General features: G+C 45.0%; 1 protein-coding gene across 1 annotated transcript; it reads left to right on the top strand.

Annotated features, from left to right (window-relative positions):
- Positions 1-796: 796 nt before the first annotated feature.
- hpca (hippocalcin) lies at positions 797-22,380 on the top strand. Its single transcript, XM_006631223.3, has 5 exons — positions 797-1,007; positions 15,267-15,411; positions 16,514-16,795; positions 18,783-18,888; positions 19,441-22,380. The coding sequence occupies exons 2-5, from the start codon at positions 15,316-15,318 to the stop codon at positions 19,536-19,538; spliced, it is 582 nt and encodes a 193-aa protein (XP_006631286.1). The 5' UTR covers positions 797-1,007; positions 15,267-15,315; the 3' UTR covers positions 19,539-22,380.
- The last annotated feature ends 29 nt before the right edge of the window (positions 22,381-22,409 follow it).

Raw genomic sequence — 22,409 nt, 5'->3', positions numbered from 1 at the left:
GGCATTCAAACCTAGAGTACTCCGATTTTAGCCCCACGTTGTCTCTAAATTGCTTAATTTAACACATCATCTGCTTAATTGGTCACAGTTCGATACATCTAAGGCTTTAGACTTGACGATTGAACTGCCACCACTGCAATGGGGCTCTAAATGTTGAAATGGTTCCCAGTGAGGGAAAAAGACAGATTTCGGGGCCACTAAATGACTAAAAATGTTGGAGAGAAGACAGAGTATGAGTAGCCTGTTGAAATCTTCAATTACTGAAGAAAAAACAACAGTGGTTCCATCGTTCCAAAATGAAAAACAAAACGCAGGAAAAAAAGAGCAACTTCTTTTTAGACTTTTAAAAATTTTTATTTCAGTTCTCCACAGTTGTTCAGGCAAGCAAGGCACCGACAGAAGCAAAAACAAACACAAAAAAAAACCAGCAGTAAAAGCAGCTAAAAGTTTGGTATCAGCCGACTTAGAAAAATAAATCTTGTTAATAATAATGATTATAATAATCATAACAGGGGGATAACGTTATATTGTTAAATCTGCATTTTCTCCCAGTTCGCCTAGTTTAGTGAGCTGTGACACAGAAAGCACGGCTCGTACAGCGGTTCGGGATCTGTATGGGATATTGCCGTGGAGCAGAAGATGCTCAGCGGGGTCGAGATGCTTCGCACAGAGGAGACGAGACCTGCAGCGGGTGCTCGCTTGCACTGAGATCCTGAGCATTAAAAAGGCGCCGGCCGCTCAAAACGGCACCACGTAATTCCCGCAATAACCCCCCCCCCACTCCCCGCCCCTCCCCTCCCTGCACGTTTAAATCCGCTCGCCCAGAGTATAAGCACTCTAACCCTGCTGAACTGGTAGTTTGTGCCCCGGAGAACCGCGCACGGACGTTCATTCTCTCCAAGGGCATCTGGCAGTAGCATGGTTTGTAGAGCACATTGATGCCACTGAAGGAGACTGCAGTCACAACGGTCTTATACCCACACAGGGAGCCTGGTCATCCGCGCAAGGTAGGGATGAATGAGGCTTTCTCCTTGTTACTGTTTCTTCACGGGAACCCTTGCTTTCTGCGCTGCTCTGAAGACACTTGAGCCCGATCAGTTCTGCTACTGCGCGATAGCATGCCTTGAGCTGTTACCGCCGGCGAGCCGGCCGGTCCTTTCAGCGTCGGCAAAACAGCGCCTTAAAATCAGCCTGCCGCTTCAGTCTGTAAGGTTTTCCAGTTTGTTAACGATGTGCTGCGGTGTTTTCTCGCAGGCGGGGGGGTTTAATAACACGACGAAGTAATCGGGTGTACTCCCTCGTCAGATGCGGATTTTGCACTGTTTGTTGACTTAGTTTTGTGCGACACAAAGCCGCAGTCAGCGGTGTTTTTATTTCGCTTTTTGGAAGCAGCAGAGGAAAACGTCTGTCTGACGGGACAGAAGATTCCAGCCTACAGATGCGCTGCGCTGATTCAGCCCCTGGGCTGTCTTGAGGGCTGCTTCAGCGTTAGAGCAGCCTTCCCCATTCAGCTTCAGCAATTGTGTTTAACTTCTCCACTGGGAACATCACCCCAGGATTATTTCTTGCTATTTAGACTACTTTTATGGGAATTCCTCGTTAACGTTTTTTAGGTTTTTAGGTTAATTCCACAGTTATTCCCTATAATTTGTCGTCTTTTAAGGGGGGGAGGTGCACACTGATTTAAAAAGTGAAAAACGATCTTATTACCACTCACAGTCAGAAGCTGGTTAAAAAAAAATCTAACGTTTCATTTTAGCTGCAGTAGCGCATTAACAATAGACACCGAGTTAGCTTTCAAACTAATTTCGTCTGGAACTGTGGTTAAAATACAGCTAGGTCAAAACTACTGTATAGTTAAGAAATTAATTCGAACCTTTATCGTGTTGCCTTTCTTTCTACGGAGGAGCAGGGTGTGATGTTTACCAAGTTCTTCTGAATTCTGTCAATGCTGACACTTTTCTGCGATGGACAGACAGCCCAGATTGATCTGGTGCATCCGCACTCCGGTCCGGTCCGGTTCGCTCCCAGTCAACTGGAGATACCGCAGGTGCTGAGTCACCTCCTATGTCGAGCACAATACACAGATAAAACACCGCACATCAGGTACAGCCATCATGCACCCTCTTTAAGAGCTGGCTCTAGTCTGGGCAAGACGGACGTTGAACAGCTAGAAATAGTGCCATGTAGTTCTGCCCGCGCTCAGCAGAGGGAGCCCTCCTCTCAGCGCCGTTTTACAGGAGCCCGAGCTGGTATTCTTGTTAAATACAAAAAAACCGGTAAACGAAATTATGATTTTTTTTTATTTTCTTAACCTTGTGTAAGAGAGCAATCAATTTAGTCTTTGTGCTCTAAGGCCTGGTTGAATTCTGCAATATCAAAGCCAAACCGGTGCTGCGTAGGTCTTCTCTAAATAAAACAACAACAAGAAGAAGTTGACCGATGTCAGTCGCAGTTGAGTTGGTACGGAAGGGAAATCAAATGATTCTACTTCATTCAGCTCATACACAGTACAGGGTGACGGACAGGTCAGGGAGCAGCTGCTGTTCTGCCTGTTCTGTTTCTCAATAGTCTTTATTTTTACCGTTTTGATCCTGTGCCCAGAATAAGGATTTGAGTGAAAATATTTTCATGCCAGTCCTTCATGCCTGAGACACCACTGTTAAGATCCCTCTGGGCTTTTTTTTCCTGTTGACTCTTTGAAGCCTTCACCTCTTTCTCTCCAAGGTGTCTGTGGCATTAATCCGCTGGGCTGGTTCTTGGGGGATTTTTAAAGTAATCTGGATACAACAATTGGCAGCAATCGAATTAAAATGTACAAATCTGAAAGGAGACTTGACTGCTTTGTTTTCAGACGAGACTGTGGTGAGTGCCACACCCTGCTTAATAGGATTTAGCTGGTGATGAATGGCCACTGTTCAGGTGTAGGAGTGAGACATTACTATAGCAGTCGAATTAACTGGAATGTTATGGAAACTAGACTGAGCAACCCCAGAGGGAATTTAGCCAGTATACTGGGGTTTCCTCCACTGCTCTCATGACCACTGCCCTGGGATCTTCCATGATCAGTACTGAGTTCGGATGCTGTACGTAGGATGACTGTAAGATGAACGTGCACAATTACTTGTTTCTCCCCAGAAGCACTGGCTGTTGAATATGAAATATGACCTCATCAAACTGGGAGTATAAACTCTAAAAGCAGGAAACCAGGGACTTTACAGAGTGCAGACCCACTGGAAAAGAGCTAGTCTGTTTATCCTGGGTGGATGTCAGGTTGTGTACTGCTCACTGTCTGTCTTGGGAGGGTATGACTTCGAGCAATAAGATATTGTTGCAGAGTTAGGATACAGTACATTTCATATTGTAGCAGTTCTAAATCTGTTATAAATGTAAGCCTCCTGATTCCAATTTAATTAATGTGGTTTAAACAGACAGGCTTGTGAAGGTACCAGGGTGTCTTTTAACAAGAGTTGAAATGGTCAGCGTGCTGCATGAATGATGGCTTCATCATGCAAGTTGTGACATTTTCAGGTTGTAGAGAATGGGATCTCCAGTCAAAGCTATGTGGAGAGTGAGTTTGTGAAACTGTTTTTTCTTTCTCTATGCATGAACAAAACAGCCAAATGAAAAAAAAGTAGCGCAGTATGTTGCATTAAGCTGCGTTCCATTGATTAAAGGAACTGGTTTGACTTACTGTAGCAGTGGAGCATGCTGGGTATGTCATACTGTATGTAGCAGAATTCTGCTATGCACCCCAGCTATCTGTTTGGAATCTATGAATACTGCAACAAGAAACTAAAAAGGTCACAGAAGAGAGGAGGCCATTTTATTCGATGTGCTTATTTGTAAGGAGTTTTTGTTTCCCTTTTTCCTGAGGCTGATAGTGTATTGCTTTTAGAAACGGATGTTATGAAAAATAAAAATTCCTGAGTTTCTTCTGTTTTGAAAGGAAGCTCCTCCCTCATAAACTACAATTCTAAACGTCTTTGCATCAGTGTGAAGGTTCACTTTCATTTTTCAGCTGTGATAGCTGTGGAGTTTCTGTTAGAATTGGCTTCTCCAGTGTTGTTGTCATTTGCAGCCGTGTTTGTTTAGCAAATGCCCTTGTCCAAGGTACTGTACATCATTTAAAAAGTTGAACGTGAGGTGTAGGGTATTTTTTCCTTCTGTTGTCCGAGGGAACGCGTGTGCTTGTGAACGCGTGTGCTTGTGAACGCGTGTGCTTGCCTTACCTTCCTTGTGACCAGTGTCTTCTGACAGCCCGAGTCAGGCTGGAGATGGCATTTGCACTCAGGAACTGCTTTTTTCATTTTGCAACATCAGTACTCTTAGAGCATCACATCCTGGCATTAACTGTCCGAGAGCACTTAATTACCCGCCTGGCTTGCCTCTTGCTTGATTGTCATTAGTGTTGTTTTTAAAGGAAAAGACTTGTGTGGTGGGTGGGCGTGTTCGGTTGGTGGTATTGGTGGTTCTGGGGAGATCTCCAGCACAGCGAGAATGAAGCGCTCGGGGGAATTTTATTTTTTTTTCTTTCCTCCCATTAGTTAGTTTCAGTAATCTGCCATCCAGCGGCATCCCCCTGCGCCTTTCTGAACCTCATTCCCCTTTCCTCGGGGGGCTGCCATGGTGTTGTACTCTCCGGACAAGAGGCAGCAGATTGCCAGGGAGAGAGAAACGCAGCCCGAAGCTGTTCTAATTCCCCTCCTTCGTGAGCCTGCCCTCAGCCGCTCGACTACATTCAGAGCGCGTGTCTGCCATTCCTTCTCTCCTCTTTCAGGTTCTTTCCCTGAGCTCTGCGCCAGGCCTTGCATGTAGCAAAATGCTCTCTGCTCCTCAGAGAGGCCAAGCCCAGGACGTAGGATGGCAGAGGTGACATTTACACAGCCAGGAAAACTCCAAGGGAGTGGTAAAAGGCAGATGAGGCCCAGTTCAGCTGACCTCAACAGGAAGATAACTATGACCCCACAGTCATATCAGCCCATACAGTTTTTCACAATCTGTAATTCACTAAAACTGTTGCTCACCAAGTCTGAACAATGATATGTATATATGCGGCTAGATGTAAGCTATTAAATGCATATCTAAAACATATCTAAAAATCCCAATACATTTCTTTGTTTTAGAATTTATTTATCTCACAGGTGAGGTCCATTGCCGTCTGAGAGATAATTAAACCTCTGGTGCTTGCTAATAGTCAAGTATTCCAGTAAATGAGGAAGATGTACCAAGCTTATTAAGCAGTAGGCAATGTAGATATATTAGGGGGCTTCCATTGATTGTAACTCTACAAACATCAGCCAACACTTCATTGATTTGTGTTTTTCTTGTATTTTGTGCCAAGATCCTGGAAATAGCAAACTGAGTAAAAATGTCAATGTCACTGCACAGAGAAATGTCAGGGTTTGTCAAGTTCCAATGCTGAGTTCTCTCTTGAGGCCTCTGGTGAAGTGTTGTTGTGTGGTGTGCTTATCTGAGGAACTTCGACAGCTGCTCACCTTGCACATTCCCTGTAAATTTACTGGATAAGTGCAGCATTCAGTTTCAGGTAAAGAGAGATTGGCGTGACAGCCTACCCACAGTGCACTTTTCCAGCCTCTAACACATTGCAACGGCATCATGGGAGAGCATGGCATTATAGGAGTCATTCCAAAACATCTTACCAGTTTAAAACCGTTCAGCTTCATAAAACTCACAGATCAACTCCGTGTGTCGGTGGGAAAGTTTTTCTCCCCAGCCTGGCCCGGGGCTGTCCTTACAAACAATCTACTGTGTATACTGTGTTTTGCAGAACAAACCGTAGTAAAGTGTAATGAAAACACGCACCCCTAGTTCACCACAGAAAGGTTTGGTATGAGGCAGGAGTGTGGTGTACTGGTCAGGGCTGTGGCCTCAAAATTTGAAGGTTGTGGGTTCAAATTTCAGGTGAGACTATTGCTTTGGCACCCTTGAGTTAGGTACTTCGCTCAGACTGCTGCAGTCACATGGGTGTACCAATAAGTAGGCTGCTGTGGGTACAAGTGTCAGATACATTTATAGTTGTAGAGACCACGTGCACATTTTTTTTTATAGTGGCACATTTCTGGAAGGGCGGTCACTCTGCTGTTATACATTCTTGTCACTGCCCTTCATTTATCAATACTGGTGCCAGGCTGTCCGCTTGGCAGCTCTCAGCCCTCATCTGTCTTCCTCTCCCCGGTGCCTGTGCAGCGTGGCAGGCAGCGGCTGAGCTGGAGCAGCAGCAGCCTGTCTGAACCGCAGCCCCGTCCAGTCCAGTGCCCTGCCCCACTGCAGGCACCCTAGAGGTGTGCAGACAAGTCACTGGAAGAGTCCCAGCAAAAAGCTCTCTAAAACTCTGTTATTAAAGGGCGTGTACAATACGGCATTTTGCCACTAAAGCAAACGGAGCATTTCTCTCCAGAATCCTCCCCTCTTGATGTGAGATGGTTTGGCTGCCCCCATGCGTGCTGTAGAGGGATGTGGTTTAGCTCTGGTTCTTGTTTTGTTTTGGGCTGCCTGCTTCTTCGTCCTGTTCCTGCAGCAGAAAACGCAGGGAGCCAGGCACCCTGGGAAGCTGGGGAGGTTTCAGATCGGTGAGTCAGCCGCGCCAAGGTCTGGATGAGATGAGATCGTGAGGATCGGGGGCTTCTCTGCGGAGCTGCGGAATTCTGACGGGGGGGGGTGACATCAGAAGGTGCACTGTGTGCAGTTCGTTTTGAAGCCGCCCAGAGATTTCACCTGGAGCTCAGAGATCCAATATATTGTACATTATTCACAGCAAATGTACCATAGTTCTCTATTGACCTGAAAGGGCAGATCAGGGGTCATGGGTTTCTGTAACTCATGTCATGATATCTTGACAAGGGGCTCCCCTTGGTCTGGGGACCCCCACACCTGCTGGTTGTCATTCAAGCTGAGCTCTCAGTTACAGTTATTGATCCCTTCATTGACCTAATAGTATCACGATAGGATTATTTTGACCCTTTGTGAAACTGAATTGTTTTGGTATTCTAAACGTACTGGAAGCTGCCTGTGAACTATCATGTTTGCTTTCATGAGTGGCGTAAGATTTTCAAACTGGAGTAGATAAACACAGCTGTTCCAATCCAGTTTAGTTAAGGATTCAGTTGAGTAAAGAGCTCAGCTGGAATGGAAAAGGGGTTTCCAAGGACCAGGGCTGGGAATACCTGATCAAGCTGACTAAACACACAATTGCTTTACACCAACACTGGCTTTATTTCTGACCCATTGCTGACCTCAGAAAGCAGCTGAACCTTATTTCCCTATTTCCTGCAGATGAGATACCAAACCAAAATCTTACTGTATCCTTCATCATCCCTTGATGCATGCACGGTTCGCCAGTCATCCAAACGACTCCTTATAATAAAGGCCTCAGCCTCAGGGTCTGGGGAGGTCATCTTTGTTATTGAGCCCCTTCTCAGAATAATCAAACCCAAGCAGCAGTGAGCTCACTCGACTACTTTCGCGTGGGCCTTCGACTGACAGTGATGCAGTGGCGGCTGTAGCACATGCCAGGTGGATTCATGACTCACTCCTGCGGAACTTTGGAAATGCAGGGGGAAAGTTTCACTCACTTCCTGCTTCCCTGCTTGTGAGCCCCAGAGCTGACATGAAAGCCAATGACTGAAGAGCCTGGGAGGCCAAGCTCCGCCCCTCATTGAGGACATTTCCCTTGATACTGCCCCTGCAGTGGCAAGGACTGAACGCCGGCTCAGCTGGGGGCTCTTCCCCCAGCAGGACTGGTCTGTTCAGGGCAGCAGTGATTTATTTATATTGGAGGTCACCCACGCAAGCTCTGACCAAACACAACCTTGCTTAACTCCCCGTCTAATGAGATCAGCCTTGGAGGGAAGCTGGGTGCTATTTCTATTCCTTCGAGCTGATACAGACCTAACTATTACAGTACAGTAGCAGAAACAGGTACTGGCAGGCTGGGGCTTAAATGGATTAATTCACCATAAGATCTGAATGGGCATTGAGGACGAATGAATGTGCGGTCCATTGGGGACAGGTGTAACTGGCAAAACACAGCAGTGTAACTAACAACGTTTATCACACTTAATAGATTAGTCAATAACTTTGTTTCATGCGCAGGGGAGCAATAATTATGTCGACATGATCTGGATATGTATTATTGGCACCTTGATCATATTTTGTTAGGGCCTTTCGTGATATCAGCTAGACAGGAAGTTATAAAAAACACCCTTTTTCACATCTGAGGAGTGAAACCAACAAGTACAGCTTGACTTGGGTTTGTTTCCGGTTGTTTCCAAGCTGTAGGATCCCATGTTGTTCCATGCAGACGTGCAGCGTGCCGGTATGTATTGGAGGATTCCCGCTGAGCTTGTGCACAATCCTGAAAAGCACCAGGCGCTTAAACGAACCACAGACTGTTTAAAATTGGTGCTTGAGACGCAAAATGGTGTAGCGTGAAGGCACCAAGGTTCGCTTTTCTCCATGAGAGCCCAGGCTGTGGTTGATGAGGAGGTGACGTTCCCTTTCCCTTCTCGGCTTTCGAGACCCCTGATGGATCAGTCACCTAATCAGGGCTCCGTGTTCGGAAAGGGTCGGAGAGCCACTTGAAGAAGATGGGAGGCTATTGAGGCTGGAATGAGTGCAGCAGCCCCCGCGGTCCCAGAAGTGCTTGTGATTGCTTTGTTAAACTCCTGGCAGTGTCAGGTGGCAGGCCTAGACACTGGAGTATAAAGACCATAAAGTAATTAATGAAGCAGTAACGTCTGTCATAACTGAGTGACTGCCCTGTCCTCTGTAAGAGAGATTGTGTGAAGAGATAATGCTGAGGACCAGGCATTCACCAGTCTTTTCTGAAAATCACCTGCTGCTGAGCTAATTCATTCCTATTTCTATGTTCAGCTGTCCAATATGATGCATTTAAAGGGCTTTTTGGATAACAGTAGGGGCACTGCTGGCTCTGGTGCACTGCCTGAATGCCTGCTCAGGCTTCTCAGTCTTTCCCCTCCTGATACTGATACTTCTACCTGTAAAATGCTCGATGATTCTTTGAGATGAAAAGTACAGTGTAGGAGTTTGTAGTTTTTTATAATTCCTGTGGGTTGTATTAAAAGAGCTGCCTGAAAGGATTAAACAGCAATCAATTTTTTTAAATCCTTATGCCTGTATGTATTCCAAATGACCTGGCTGGTCTGTCCTAACTGTTGTGTTTGGGAGGTCGTGATGTGGGGTTAGAAACATGTATGTTACTGATGCTACATCTCTTCCCAGTTAGGACAGAAAGATGTTTCTGTAATGATGCACAGATCCAGAAGTTGACCTCTCTCAGACATCACGTGCAGAGCAATAGCAGTTACTATCTTTCTTTCTTTGAAGACAGGATTGAGTATGTAATGGTGTTTTTGCATGTGTGAATGTAATGACATGGGGAGCTGGCTGTGGAGTTGTGCGCGGTGACAAAGGTTCATCTGGTTTAATCCTTGCTTGGACATCCCTGGGATAATCCAGCTATTACACCTCTCTTTAGGCTGAGCAGGATTATGTAACAACTCAGGACAGATAGTACAGGAAGGAAGAATGTCTTGGGTGAGCACATGGCTCAAGTTGTGCTCCAGGGTCCTGGGTTCAGTTGTGGTCAAGATTCCATCTTCGGAGACCAAACTCTGAGTCTCTGATGACCACATCCTTGGTCCATCTACAGGCTCTGAATACGATGGTGAGGTTCCCTGCATGTCCAAGCTTTTTCCTGTCTTTCAGTATTTTCTGAACTTCACAGTATGATTTCAGTCTCCATGCAACAACTACAGAAACAACTTTTTTGCTTCTCGTTAAGAATGCGGTATTGTATTAACATGCAAGGTCTCATTAGCAGAATTGTATCTTAGGGTTCAAGTTTACTGTACCTTTATTACAGCTATTTAGGACTGAGACTGCACAGCAATAAACACAGGTTAGAAATGTGGGTGAAAAATACCATACAAAGTGTCTCCACACTTAAAGTGAGTTGAAATCACCTCTCACAATAAGTACCTTGATGATTTTAAAACATTAGATTTTTTGGAGTAAATTTTAAAACATTTTATTATATTTTATTTATATTTGTTTGCTAAATTTGGAGTAGTTTTACAATAAACAATTTCTTGTAGTTTAGCTGTTTGTAGTTGAATTGTAGTTTCAAAAAGCTTGATCATAAACAGAACCTTGATCATAGTAAATGCAGACATCCAGATTATTAACAGACTATAATTCACACAGAATACACACAGACTTTCAGAGTCAGAACCTTTGGTCTGGTTAGTATTTCCGCATTAAAGGAGGAGCTTTCAAGACAGAACTGGGTTACCTGGGATGAGATGTGTTACTGCGCTTTGAATTCACACACCAGGGGACACTGTCCTTGGTGAAATCAGCAGAGCCCTGGGGCAAGAATGTCGTGGATATCTACTGACCAACAGCCTCCATGCCTTGGCTAACAGGGGCATCGCTGCTCTAGAGAGGAGGACTAGAGTGCTCTAGACCCCAGCTTCATTGCAGCGGTATTACAGTGCAGACTGGAATTCTTTCATTTCAGCACGTGCAAATGAGCACATTTCTCCTTTAGACGTCTTCTGCATTCAGTCATCGTATCCAAGCCCAGATGGAATAGACTCTGCTCGCTGTGGTGTGTTAATTATTGTCCAGTGGGTGATATGGCTTGCAGATCGAAGACAACACAGTTGTATGGCTTTCAGACCACTGGAGAAATTAATCATCTTGCTTTTATTTTTTGAAAAATGTAAGATTTTGTATGGCCTCTTTTAAAACCTCCCTTTTCCACGCTGCATACACTGGCTGCACTGCCTGGTTCTTAGCTGTGAGCTGACCCGTATTCACTTGAAGGCGAGAAGCCTGAGGAAGCATTGTTCATTTGAGATAACTTCAGGGGGGCATCTGATAAAGTCATGCGGACTGAGAAAACCTGGGGCAGGAACATTTTAGAATGTCATTCCAACACATTAAAGAATGCTCTCTCAGGACTATAGCGGGAGAGTCAAGATACCAATTTGCAATCTGTGAACAATGAAAGTAATTGGACATTGTTTGTGCTACAACTTTATAGCCACATAAGGAAACCACAGTGTGGATTTTGCATGTAAAGGAGGAGAAATGAAGGGAACATACGCTATATGAGCAAAAAATGTCTGTGATGAGGAAAGGTGTGTGTGAATAATTGGTATCTGTGATTGCTCTCACTGAGGACACAGCCCAATTATTATTTTTATTACCTTGATTAGCTCCTGGCTTCTGTTCTTCAGAGACTCTAATGATGGGCTTCCAAAATAAGCTCCCAGATGATCTAGGCTAGAGCACGGCCTGTAATAACTTTTGTGGGAAGAAATCCCCAAAATCATAAAGAACAGGACCTTGCTCAATACACCATGAATATCTCCATCATACAACTACAGACTGCAAATTACAGAGGAGCTCTTAAAGTGTACTGCCATACCCAAGATCGTGATGAATCAGCCCCTAGAAAGCATTGCAATTAGGGATGATCCTTCTGTCTCTGATAATGCATTTGCGTCCTCACCGTAGAGATTTAGACACACAGGGAAAGCCTTTTTTTGAGGAAGGGTTTACCCCCCCACACACATTCCCTGGTGAAGGATTTACTGGGCAGATGTTTCACAACCCAGTAAGAGAAAATGGCCAGATGTTTACTGGAGGTAAAAAATCATCCTTTGCTGCTTCTGCCCTCATTTTTGCAGGATAGAAACCATGGCAGGTATTAACTCCGGCGAGATGAAGAAAGGAGTAGATAAAGGGCAGGAGATTAGTTATAATCTGTATGAAAAAAACAGATCAGTAAACAGCTCCAGCAGAGGGTTCCTAGTCAGTTTGTGAACATGTGAGCAGATGTGTCACACACCCTTGCAGCTGCAACAACATAGACATAAAAACTATTCTTCAGTGAGTAATCATTCACATTCACCAGACTTAACACTGTATCACGTTTACATTGTTTTTTTTACACGGGCTAAAGATCACAGGCATAAAATGTCACTGAAATCATTTGGAATGCTACTTTCACACTACCAAGAGTCTGAACCTGCTGCTGTGCATTTCACAAACACTGCACTTTGTTTCCTTTGGTGAAATAATCACTGTAAAGTTATTGCGTGTTGTGTAGTCTAGAGCTAGATACTGTATATCCTATGACCTTTTCATGGTGAAAGCAAGAAAGCAAGAATGATCTTTTGCAACCGAGGTTTGCAAAATGACTTGTGACAGTTCTGTGAAGCTGGCAGCCGGCGTGGCTGTGAAACCTGTGACTGGGCGGGGCCCTGCCAGCTGTGTTCCAGGTCAGTGTTTTATGAGGTCATCTGGACACGGCGTTACATAACCAGCTCAACATGAAGCAGTTGGCCAGATGTTACTGTGTGATAATGTGACGCACATGGGGGCTTTTCCTGAACTGTCTACGGAATCCGTGCAATTTTTGCAATCCCAAGCAATGTAAATAATTGTTCCACTTCTCATTTTCTGCCCAGTGATGAGACTATCCATGCTCTTTGCCGGCAAATTATCCTTAACCGCTTTTTACAGAACACTTATACACAAGACACGTGGCCCATGTGGCACTTATGTAATGAAACATACCGGTTAAGAACTTGATTAGAACTGATTACATTTCCTAAGACTGCATGGTGCTCACAGTTGTTCCCCATGCTGGTGTAAAACTGTGAGCTTTCCCATTCTGTGCATTTCCACTTCAAAGTCAAAGTCTACAAACATTTTTTGTGATGTGCTTGAAATAACAGAGACCAGAGAAGCAAAAGAAAAAATCATAAATAACACATATCATAGACAAAACACAAAATGATGCTACATTACAGTGAAGACGGAGTCCACAAATGTATCAGTATAGACTAGAATAAATACTTATAACACTGTTGAGTTAAGAGACCAAATGGCCTCAGGGCAGTTGCTCTGCTGGGATTTCATACATCTTCACTTTCAAACAGGGAGAAGGCTTTCCATTTCTCTTTTCCCTGTTCCCATCACACAGCAGTGCTGAGCAAGAGCCCCCTCTGTTGCTTCTTAGCTCCGGTGCTGTGCAGAGAGCCAGCAGAGGTCCCATGTGGCAGGAGACGTTCTGCTTTGCCGTGGTTTCGTCATGGTTTCACGGTGCTTTCCTGGACTGTGTGCTGGATTATTCCTGGACCATGTGACGGTCAGGGTTTTGTTGCCTCACACGCTGCGATTGCAATTAAACGCCGCATGGATACAGAAGCAATTCTGAAGCCTGTGGCCTCACAGCTGCTGCTAGGACAAGAGTCGAGAGTGTTAGCAGGGAGTCTTCGCTTGGCCCCCCCACTCGTCTCACAGAGAGGGGACACTCTCACAGCTGCTGTGGTGGGACATTAGCAGTTAATTGTGGTTGGCTGTGAGCAGTGGGATCTGGCACTTCAAGGAAAGCGATGACACGGCGGCACTGCAGAAGGAGGAAACATACAGTAGGCTTGCTGTTAACCCTCATATCTCTTCATCACAGTGAGAGGACTTGGGGGCACTTTAGCCATAACAGGCGAGCAGAAAATGATGGCTCTCCCAGATGTGCACACCAATACAAGGAACAGTGAATTGGCTAAAATACTGCTGTGTATTCATCCCCAGGCTCACGATCTTGGAGAAAATGAGGGGCAGCGGGTAATTTGACTTGAACCAAAGTGGACGTCTTTGTCATGTGGCGTGCTTCAGAAATAGTCTCTGCAGGGGGATCTGCAGACAGACCCCTTTAATCTTGTCCACCACCAAAACCCTCACCCAGGGCTATCACATCAGCCAATCAGAACAAAAGGGACGAACACAACAGCCAATCAGAATCCATGGCTCCACACAGCGACCTCTCATGGCTCAATCAGAACCAATCAGAAATATGGCCCTTTTGAAGCTTTTCGTCCTACAAATCATTTTGCACAAAATGACTGTGCCACTGGCTCTAAACATTGTTTGTATCGCATCTGTACAACATTAAGCTTCTCTGTGCTGTGCTCCCTTCTTGTTTTACCTTTGGGTCTGTTACAAAATCAGTTTCATATTTATTAACAATTATTATTTAATGACCTGAAGGTCAGCAGAGCACTGGGACCGCATATGGAAAAAACTAGACCTATATTTAGCTTATGCAAGCATGAACATCTTTTTAGAAAGCAGATACTTTGTCAGTTACAAGACAAATCCCTTTTGTGATTGAATTCCTGCAGTCATGGTGATTTGACTCTCTTTAAGGGTTATTCTAGGTCTCCTTGAGCGTGTCCTTACAAAAGAAAAACTGCTGATGAAGTATCCATATACAGTATGTGGCCTCAGCTGACTTTCAATTTTGTATTAAAGAATGGACAGAGAAAAATAAAATATATATATATTTAAATAAATAGTAATGTGAATATAACAATTAATATAATAATGTAATAATTATTATAATCTAATAATTCTGTATGTAAGACAGAGACATTACTTGCAGTATTGTACTCTTAGCTGTGATATTTTAGTGGTCATTACATTCCACATTAGGCTGGATACATTAGTTTAATGTATCCTGCCTTATCCAAAGTGATGCCATTTAGAAATTAAAAAGTACTATCTGGCACACTCTGTTTAGCAGACTGAGTGTAAAGAGCACATACATTTAGAACACCTACATGTGTGAGATACATTCATCTATTACCAGAAAATGACTTTGTTCAGAGATTAACCCAGAGGCTTAACGTACAAAGCCAGAAGACCCCTTCAACAGGACACTAGTCCGACGTGGGGCACACACATTCAGCATAAAAATCATGTTTCATTTAATTATGTTTCATATTTCTAAAAGGCAAAAATCAGCCCCTAATGTTTTGAAACCCAAATAAGAAACATTTAAACAGGAAAAGCTCTTGAAATCATAATTTTGAAATATTTATGTGACACTTTCCAGGAAAGGCGATTCTGTGCGAGTCCATTCCAAGCAAATGTTGCAACATCCAGCTCCTTAATTACTTCATTAATAACTCATGAGCTCAATAAAGCAGGACATAGCGAAAGTATTGCATTATTGCAAGGCAGTGCACAGGAATGGCAGCCCTGTTTTTCAGTTCTGACACTTTTTTTCTGATGAAAATGAAATTTGTGGTGTAAATGTCGCATGATGTAAAAGCCAGTTCACACATAAGGTTTTGGGGTAACTGCATCCCTCCCCTTGATAAACCTTAATTGCTAACTAAGCAGCCTCCTTGTTCCTGTGGTTGCAGGTGCGAACACCCTCTGGTCTTGTTGCCCTGCACACAGAGACGCACTGCCATGGGCAAGCAGAACAGCAAGCTGAGGCCGGAGATGCTGCAGGACCTGCGAGAGAACACCGACTTCTCTGACCACGAGCTGCAGGAGTGGTACAAGGTGGGTGAGAGCCTCCACAAGACCGCCCGGCCGAAGCCGAAGCCTGACTCAGGCCAGGCGACGGCTCTGGTCCTGGGTTCCTGGCTCCACACAGCGCCACACCTTGGATGCTTTGCATTTGGTTGCAAAACACAAGCCCTGGAACCTACAGCAGCCCTGACCACATTGTGTCACACGTCTGCATATGCAGTGCAAGGTTTCCTTAAATGATGACAATGGGCACATATTTGTTGTGACCACTGTGGTAGTGACCACTCGTATGAATGATCCCTTCATGTGTACAAAATGGTCACTTACATGGCAGTCAAAATGATTCAAAGCAGTGTCTCCTGATGCGCGTTGTTGTTGTTGTTATTGTCCACATGAACATCTGCTCCATGGCCGTGTCTCAAAGTGATGTGCAGTTTTCAAAGTCCAGCTTCTGGAAGAGGTCAGATAAATTTAAGGATTCATGAGAATGCGTTTCTTTTTTCAGTAGCTTGCTCAAACTCTAATTAGCAGGATGGGACGATAAATATAAAAGGAAAACATGTTTCATATTTTAATGTTTGGCGTTAACTCTGCTTGCTGAGGAAACGACAGTAATGCCAAGGCTGATAAAAACACCTCACTAGTGAGGAATGATCCAGGGAGGCAGCTGTGGTGGTGAAGATGGAGTTGAGAGAGGGGTACCAGGAAAAAACGTCTGCAAGGTAGGCTCAGCAGGCGAGATAGGTGTTTCTATTTAAGAGAGCGGAAGCTCAAGATTAAAATTTGACCTCCTTCCAGAATTGTATATAACATCTCAATTTTTTACAAATATTTCTTTACTTAGGAAAAAAAAATTCCAGGGATGGACAGAGATTTCTTTCATTCTGTTCAGCTCCTTATCGAATTGACACCTGAACTGCAGAAAACTGCTATTAACCAGACAACGCTGAACTTTTTAGTGTTTTCAGAAGATAAATAATTGTCATGTTATTTAATTAAGTAAATCCAAGAGGAAAACATCCTCATCTCAGACAGAAGGAAAATTCAGTGGCACATCCACGGAAAGTGTAACAAATTCAATTCGATAACTCGAATGACAGGTCGTGTAATGAAGTTTGCATCTCTCCTACAGGGCTTCCTGAAGGACTGCCCCAGTGGCACGCTCAACGTGGATGAGTTCAAGAAGATCTACGCCAACTTCTTCCCTTATGGGGATGCCTCCAAGTTTGCTGAGCATGTCTTCCGCACCTTTGATACTAACAACGACGGCACCATCGACTTCCGGGAGTTCATCATTGCTCTTAGTGTCACGTCGCGTGGCAAGCTGGAGCAGAAGCTGAAGTGGGCCTTCAGCATGTATGATCTGGATGGCAATGGCTACATCAGCCGGGAGGAGATGTTGGAGATTGTTCAGGTGAGGGTGGAGAGGTGCTGGAAGTATTGTACAGGTGAGGCTGGGGATATTGTACAGGTGAAGCTGGGGATATTGTGCAGGTGAGGCTGGGGATATTGCACAGGTGAGGCTGGGGATATTGTACAGGTGAGGCTGGAGATATTGTACAGGTGAGACTGGGGATATTGTGCAGGTGAGGCTGGGGATATTGTACAGGTGAGGCTGGGGATATTGTGCAGGTGAGGCTGGGGATATTGTGCAGGTGAGGCTGGGGATATTGTACAGGTAATTGCATTGCTATGTTCATGGTTGACAGGAACCACAGTATTACACACAAGTACATTTGGTTGTGACATTTGCAAAATAATAAGAAACAAATCCTGCTCCCTAGTGGAGTGAATCCCTATCTCCCCTCCTCCCCCTTTGCCCTGACTATCTCCACTGAGGGCCTCCTGCTACCTGTGGCCGGCTCTGGCCTGTCAGGACGCTCCGAAGGAGCACATGGTGAGAGCATGCTGTCTTGGGCTCCACCTGTGCCCCATGTGAACAGGGGCCTGGTTGGATGAGAGCAGGACCTGTGGTTACGGATTAGGGAGTTAAATTTAACTGGGGCTTTATACTGAGTGTGCAGAATGGAGTGGATTATCCGCAGGCTAACCAAGGTAACCGACCACTTGTACCGCAGGATTTCAGAGCTTTTTACATCACATTAAAGTTTTAAACAGAGTGCAGATTAGCAGTTAACCACAGCCTAAGCTCTGGTATACAGCTCTCTCGTACTTTCTCACATTAGGAAGGTAAAAGGACCACAGTGGCTTCTTCTGACACAACATCTCCAAACATGCAGGTGAAAGAAACAGCACAGAAACAACTGAGGGCAATTTTTTCCACAGCAACAACAGCAATAATAATAAACTTTATAGTTCTATTTGTATTATTTATCTTATTTTACAGTAGATGTAAAGCACGTTATAAAAATAGAAAATTACAAAATAAACATAAAAGCAGCACAAGTGGTTAGATGTTCAACTGAAGACGCGTGCTCATTAGAAAATGGAGTAGACCTTGTAAGTCTGGATTTGAATGCACTCAGGGTAGGTGACTCTGATTTCCTGGGGGACAGAATTGCAGAGCCGTGGGGTGTCGCAGGGGAAGGTCCTGTCACTCAGACAACGAGTGTGTGCTGCCGCCTTCTAGACTGACCTCATCGGGTCTCAGAAACTAGGCAGAGCAGGACCTGATCGATGCCGAGACTGGAGACCCCCAAGGAAAACTGGCTGGCTGCTGCAAGTGGTGCTGGTGGACCAGTAGGTGGCACACTTGCCACCAGCAGAAATTCCAAACTAATGTCCCAGGGAGGTGACAATGGACTCTCTGCCCTAGGAGAAATCTCAACTGAAGGAAACCAATTGAACATTCAGGACACTGTTGGACATTACCATACATGATTGTGCTTTTCCCACCATGTAATCGGATACAGACGACTCTCGTATGTGTTCATAGTAATTAAACCCAGTGCCGGCCAGAGGAGGACGGGCTCCCCCTTTCGAACCTTGGTTCCTCTCAAGGTTTCTTTCTACTTTAGGGAGTCTAAGGGAGTTTTTCCCTTCCGCTGTCGCCTTAGGCTTGCTCACTGGGGGTTCAGGCCCGGGAATCTGTAAAGCTGCTTGGTGACAGTGTCCATTGTAAAAAGTGCTACACCAATAAAACTGAATCGAAGTGAATAGAACAGGAGAGCATGTGCATCTGTCGTATGACAAATGTGCAAGAGTAGGGTATTCAACCCTAATGTTCACTCTGGCTCTGAGCAGTCTGCCTTCAAGTCCACACATGAGTCGAATGCAGCAATTTCTATACTTCTGTACCTGATCTGCAGTGTAGTGGGGCTTCTGGCGCATAAGTGCCAATGTGTGTCACCCAGGTGTGCAGGTGTGAGTGTGGGCTGCACTTCAGTGGCGGGCGAAGTGGATACCCTTTGCATGCCCAACAACATCTACTCTCTCTTTAGGCCATTTACAAGATGGTCTCCTCTGTGATGAAGATGCCAGAGGATGAATCAACGCCAGAGAAACGCACAGACAAAATCTTCCGCCAGATGGATCTGAACAATGATGGTGAGTGACGGCTGCTGAGGACCAAAGCTGAGAATCTTGGGCCCCACAGCCAAAACTGGCCAAGATGTTGCTGCCAGCCCCCGTAAGGCTTTCATGATCAGACGCTGTAAACTGGGCAAAACTAAAATGAAGATGCTGTTGTTGTTCTTTTAATAAAAGCACAGTGTTGCTTGAAAACAAACTAAGAGTTAATTCTGAGATGGCAAAGAAGTGGAGCAAATTGTGAACGCTGGCAAAAAAATGTAGCCCTGTCTGGGATTGACCTACTGTAGAGCTTTAAAACACATGGGCAGATTGTCTCTGAGAAATTGAAGCCATGTGAAACTTGGACCAAAGTTTCTCCTGTGTAGCTTATTGGCCTGACCAGCCTACAGGGGCGATGATCAGAAGATATCGCCTTTCCGGAGAGACAGACTGTTGGCCTCAGCCTGGTTTTCCTTTGGGTGAGAATCAGTTAGCTGTAAACAAAGAACGGAAGCTCTTCACCCCAGGGATATAATTATTGTTAAACGTTACCAATGATTCAGTTTCAACCCTCTCTCTTCTCTCCAGGCAAGCTGTCCCTAGAGGAGTTCATCAAAGGTGCCAAAAGTGACCCTTCCATCGTCCGGCTACTACAGTGTGACCCCAGCAGCGCATCGCAGTTCTGAGGTCCCTCCCCACATCAGACCCCCCCCCCAGAAAACACACAATGCATGAAGATTCCTGTCTTTTTTGTGTACCAAAGGGAAGAATTTTTAAGAAATCATTTTAAGAACAACGTTTTAAAAGCGTCCAAGACTGTATCCATCAGCTTCACCTGCGCCTGCTGGAGGAAGCTGGCTGATGCCCCGGTGAGAAGGCACCATTCAGGAATTTCTAGGGGAATTAAGCTGTCACCTCTGAAAGAGAAACCTCTGGAGGGAATATTTATTCTGGGAGTTGCACATGGTCACTACTCTTCATTTGTCTGAGTCCCGAAGACCACAGTTTTTCTTTTCACTTTTTTGTATGTATAAATATGTGTGTTTAGTTGGACTTTCGTTTGACCTAGTGTGTAGACACCAGTACTGTGTAGACTGGGACAGGATCGGGAAACAGTTCTTGCTACCGGTGGAGCTGAGGATCTGGGAAAAAAAAGAAAAAAGATTGAGGATTCAGTTGGGCTTTTTCCTTTTTAGAGTTTTTTTTTCCAAGTTGTTTCCCATTGAAAAGGTTCATGTTGGCCTTGGAGAAAATGGACTTCATGACTCTGGGAGGAGGCCAGGTGGGACCACAGCTTTTTCCACAACAGGTTCAGGGAAAGACTTGCTGGGGATGGATTTTTGTAACGTTGATAAAGTAGGACCTGCTTGCACACGCAATGCTTCTGTGTGCGTTGTTGGCTTACACAGTGTTACCCCTCTCTCTGTTGTATTTATATGAGTAACCAAAAGTCTGCTAAATTTGAAATCATTGTGACTTTCTGTGCAGTGGTGTCCTAGCCTGCATGGTACATAACAGTATATGAAAAAAATGTACGTCTGTGATTAGAAAACTCGGCTGATCAAGAATTATGAGAATGTATGACTCTAAATGTTGTGGTTTACACGTTCCCCATCATGTAGACCTCGTTTTCAAAACCACACCTGCAGTTCATTGTTCATTTCCAAGAGACTGCATCCGTGCAACCGACGCTTGCATCTGGATATACATGTGACTCTCGTGTGTCTCTATATCTATCCGCTAATGCACAGAGGCTGCCTTCACAGGCGCATCATACAGTATGCATGACTGCAGTCAATCGCCAGTGTAATGCGTCACGTGTCCACTAGGCGGCAACAGAGTCCCGCAGTCTTGCTACGGAAGTGCATGCACGCACGTGGAGCACCAAATAGATCCGAAAGTTACCTACGGAGCGTCGCGTTAGAGCTTATATACTGTCTGCTCGTCTGGAAGGCAAACATCGGCGGAGCGGAATGGGGGTTGTGTGTACCTCCACTCCGATTCAAGGGCGTGCTGGTTTGGAAATTGGCCAGGCTCTGCATCCTTTACAACATCGCTAGCCCCGTCGCCCGCCTTTAAAGAGTAACGTGTTGGGGAAAACAACAGAAATTCAGATTCATTCGATTTTAGAACTAGTGTCTGCGGTGTATTAAGACATGCAGATTTCCTACCGATACATCCCACACATGCTGCATTAAAAAAAAAAAAACTGTCCATAACAAAATTTGCTGCGGGGAGACCTGAAGCTGAGTTTCCAGTGCAGTGCAGGATCCCCTTTAGGCTAATGTTAGGGGTGTCTGTACTCGTCCGTGCCTCCGTTGAGGACCGAGAAAGGAAAAACACTCTATAACCTGTCAGTGTACGATCGACAATGTTGCTCAATTTCAAGGGATGGTAACAAAACTTTTAAAAACGACACTTTGTATGTTGATGGTCAATCAGTTTAGTTTTCTCCCTTTCCGACAAAGAGAGGTGAGAGGTGCACACGTACCCCAGTTCGCCCAGTACACTTTCAGGCCAAACTCACTCCTCTGTTTCAGGTGCTAAACCGGACGGAAAAGAATTTGTCGCGTCATCACCTGCCAGCCGGACCAGACTGCTGTCTGAGCCGAATGCGCCTGGCGTCTCTTGCAAACTCAGCATCATTGCACGTTTTTCTGCTGGCGTGAGTTCTTGTTGCAAAATCAGAAACGAACACAAGCATATCTGGTAAGCGAGTGCTGAAGGAGAGATTTGCAGAAATAAATGTTTACTATATTTGTATTTCTAAATATATTCCTATATTCCATACGATTCTTGCATGTGGGCTTCTGTAACAGTGCACATGGAGTTCTGTTTGGTGTACTGCATGTCACAAGTCTCTGACCTTGGAAATGAGATATAAACTCAACGTTTCTTCGGAACAGTGTCACGTCTCTGTGTGGGACTGCCCTCAGTCGGCTCGGCCAGGAGCAGAAAAGGAAGGGAGAGGGGAAAAGGTTTGGGAAAGGTTCCCCTGTCCTCGTGGACGTTCATGTCCTAAACCAGTTTTAGCTCAATGACGTTCATTGCTAACTAGCCTCACTGTAAGACAGCTTTGTATAATGTGATACACCATGCTTGAAAGGTAAATGTTTCCCCTAATTCATACAAGACCGATTGGAAGGGATGACTGGGTGACACAGCTGTTAGCGCTGTTTCCCAGTTGGCCTGGGGTCCTGAGGTCTGGACTGGGATCCTTCTGGGTGTTTTCCCAATGGGTATGCTGGGTATTTCCCTTTTCACCCCGCATTCCCATTGTGGACACCCAGAGTGTCTGCAGCCCGGGCAGGAATAAGGGGCTTTGTGATACAGATTTAACTGACGGGAGTATCCTGGCCAACCAGCTCCTGGCTGAAACAGTGTGAGAGAGGTCGTTGTGATTGAAAACCCACCGTCGGCTGATTCGGGAATTGCGAAGCAAGGTGTTCATCTCAGTTGTGCCGTGGTTTTGTCAGAAAATCGCTGTATCCCAGAGTGGCACCAAATTTAAAGTGAATCTGAAAATTGTGATGATTCCTGTTTCTTACTTCTGAAGG

Source organism: Lepisosteus oculatus, chromosome 11 (assembly GCF_040954835.1).
Source record: "Lepisosteus oculatus isolate fLepOcu1 chromosome 11, fLepOcu1.hap2, whole genome shotgun sequence".
Lineage (NCBI taxonomy): Eukaryota > Metazoa > Chordata > Actinopteri > Semionotiformes > Lepisosteidae > Lepisosteus > Lepisosteus oculatus.
The sequence above is the reverse complement of the archived record's forward strand: the minus strand, read 5'-3'. Positions and strand labels throughout refer to the sequence as shown.

Coding starts and splice junctions, on each gene's coding strand:
- hpca (XM_006631223.3), top strand. CDS start 15,316: ATGGGCAAGCAGAACAGCAAGCTGAGGCCGGAGATGCTGCAGGACCTG. Junction 16,796..18,782: donor AGATGTTGGAGATTGTTCAG/GTGAGGGTGGAG, acceptor CTCTCTCTTTAG/GCCATTTACAAGATGGTCTC. Junction 18,889..19,440: donor GATGGATCTGAACAATGATG/GTGAGTGACGGC, acceptor TCTTCTCTCCAG/GCAAGCTGTCCCTAGAGGAG.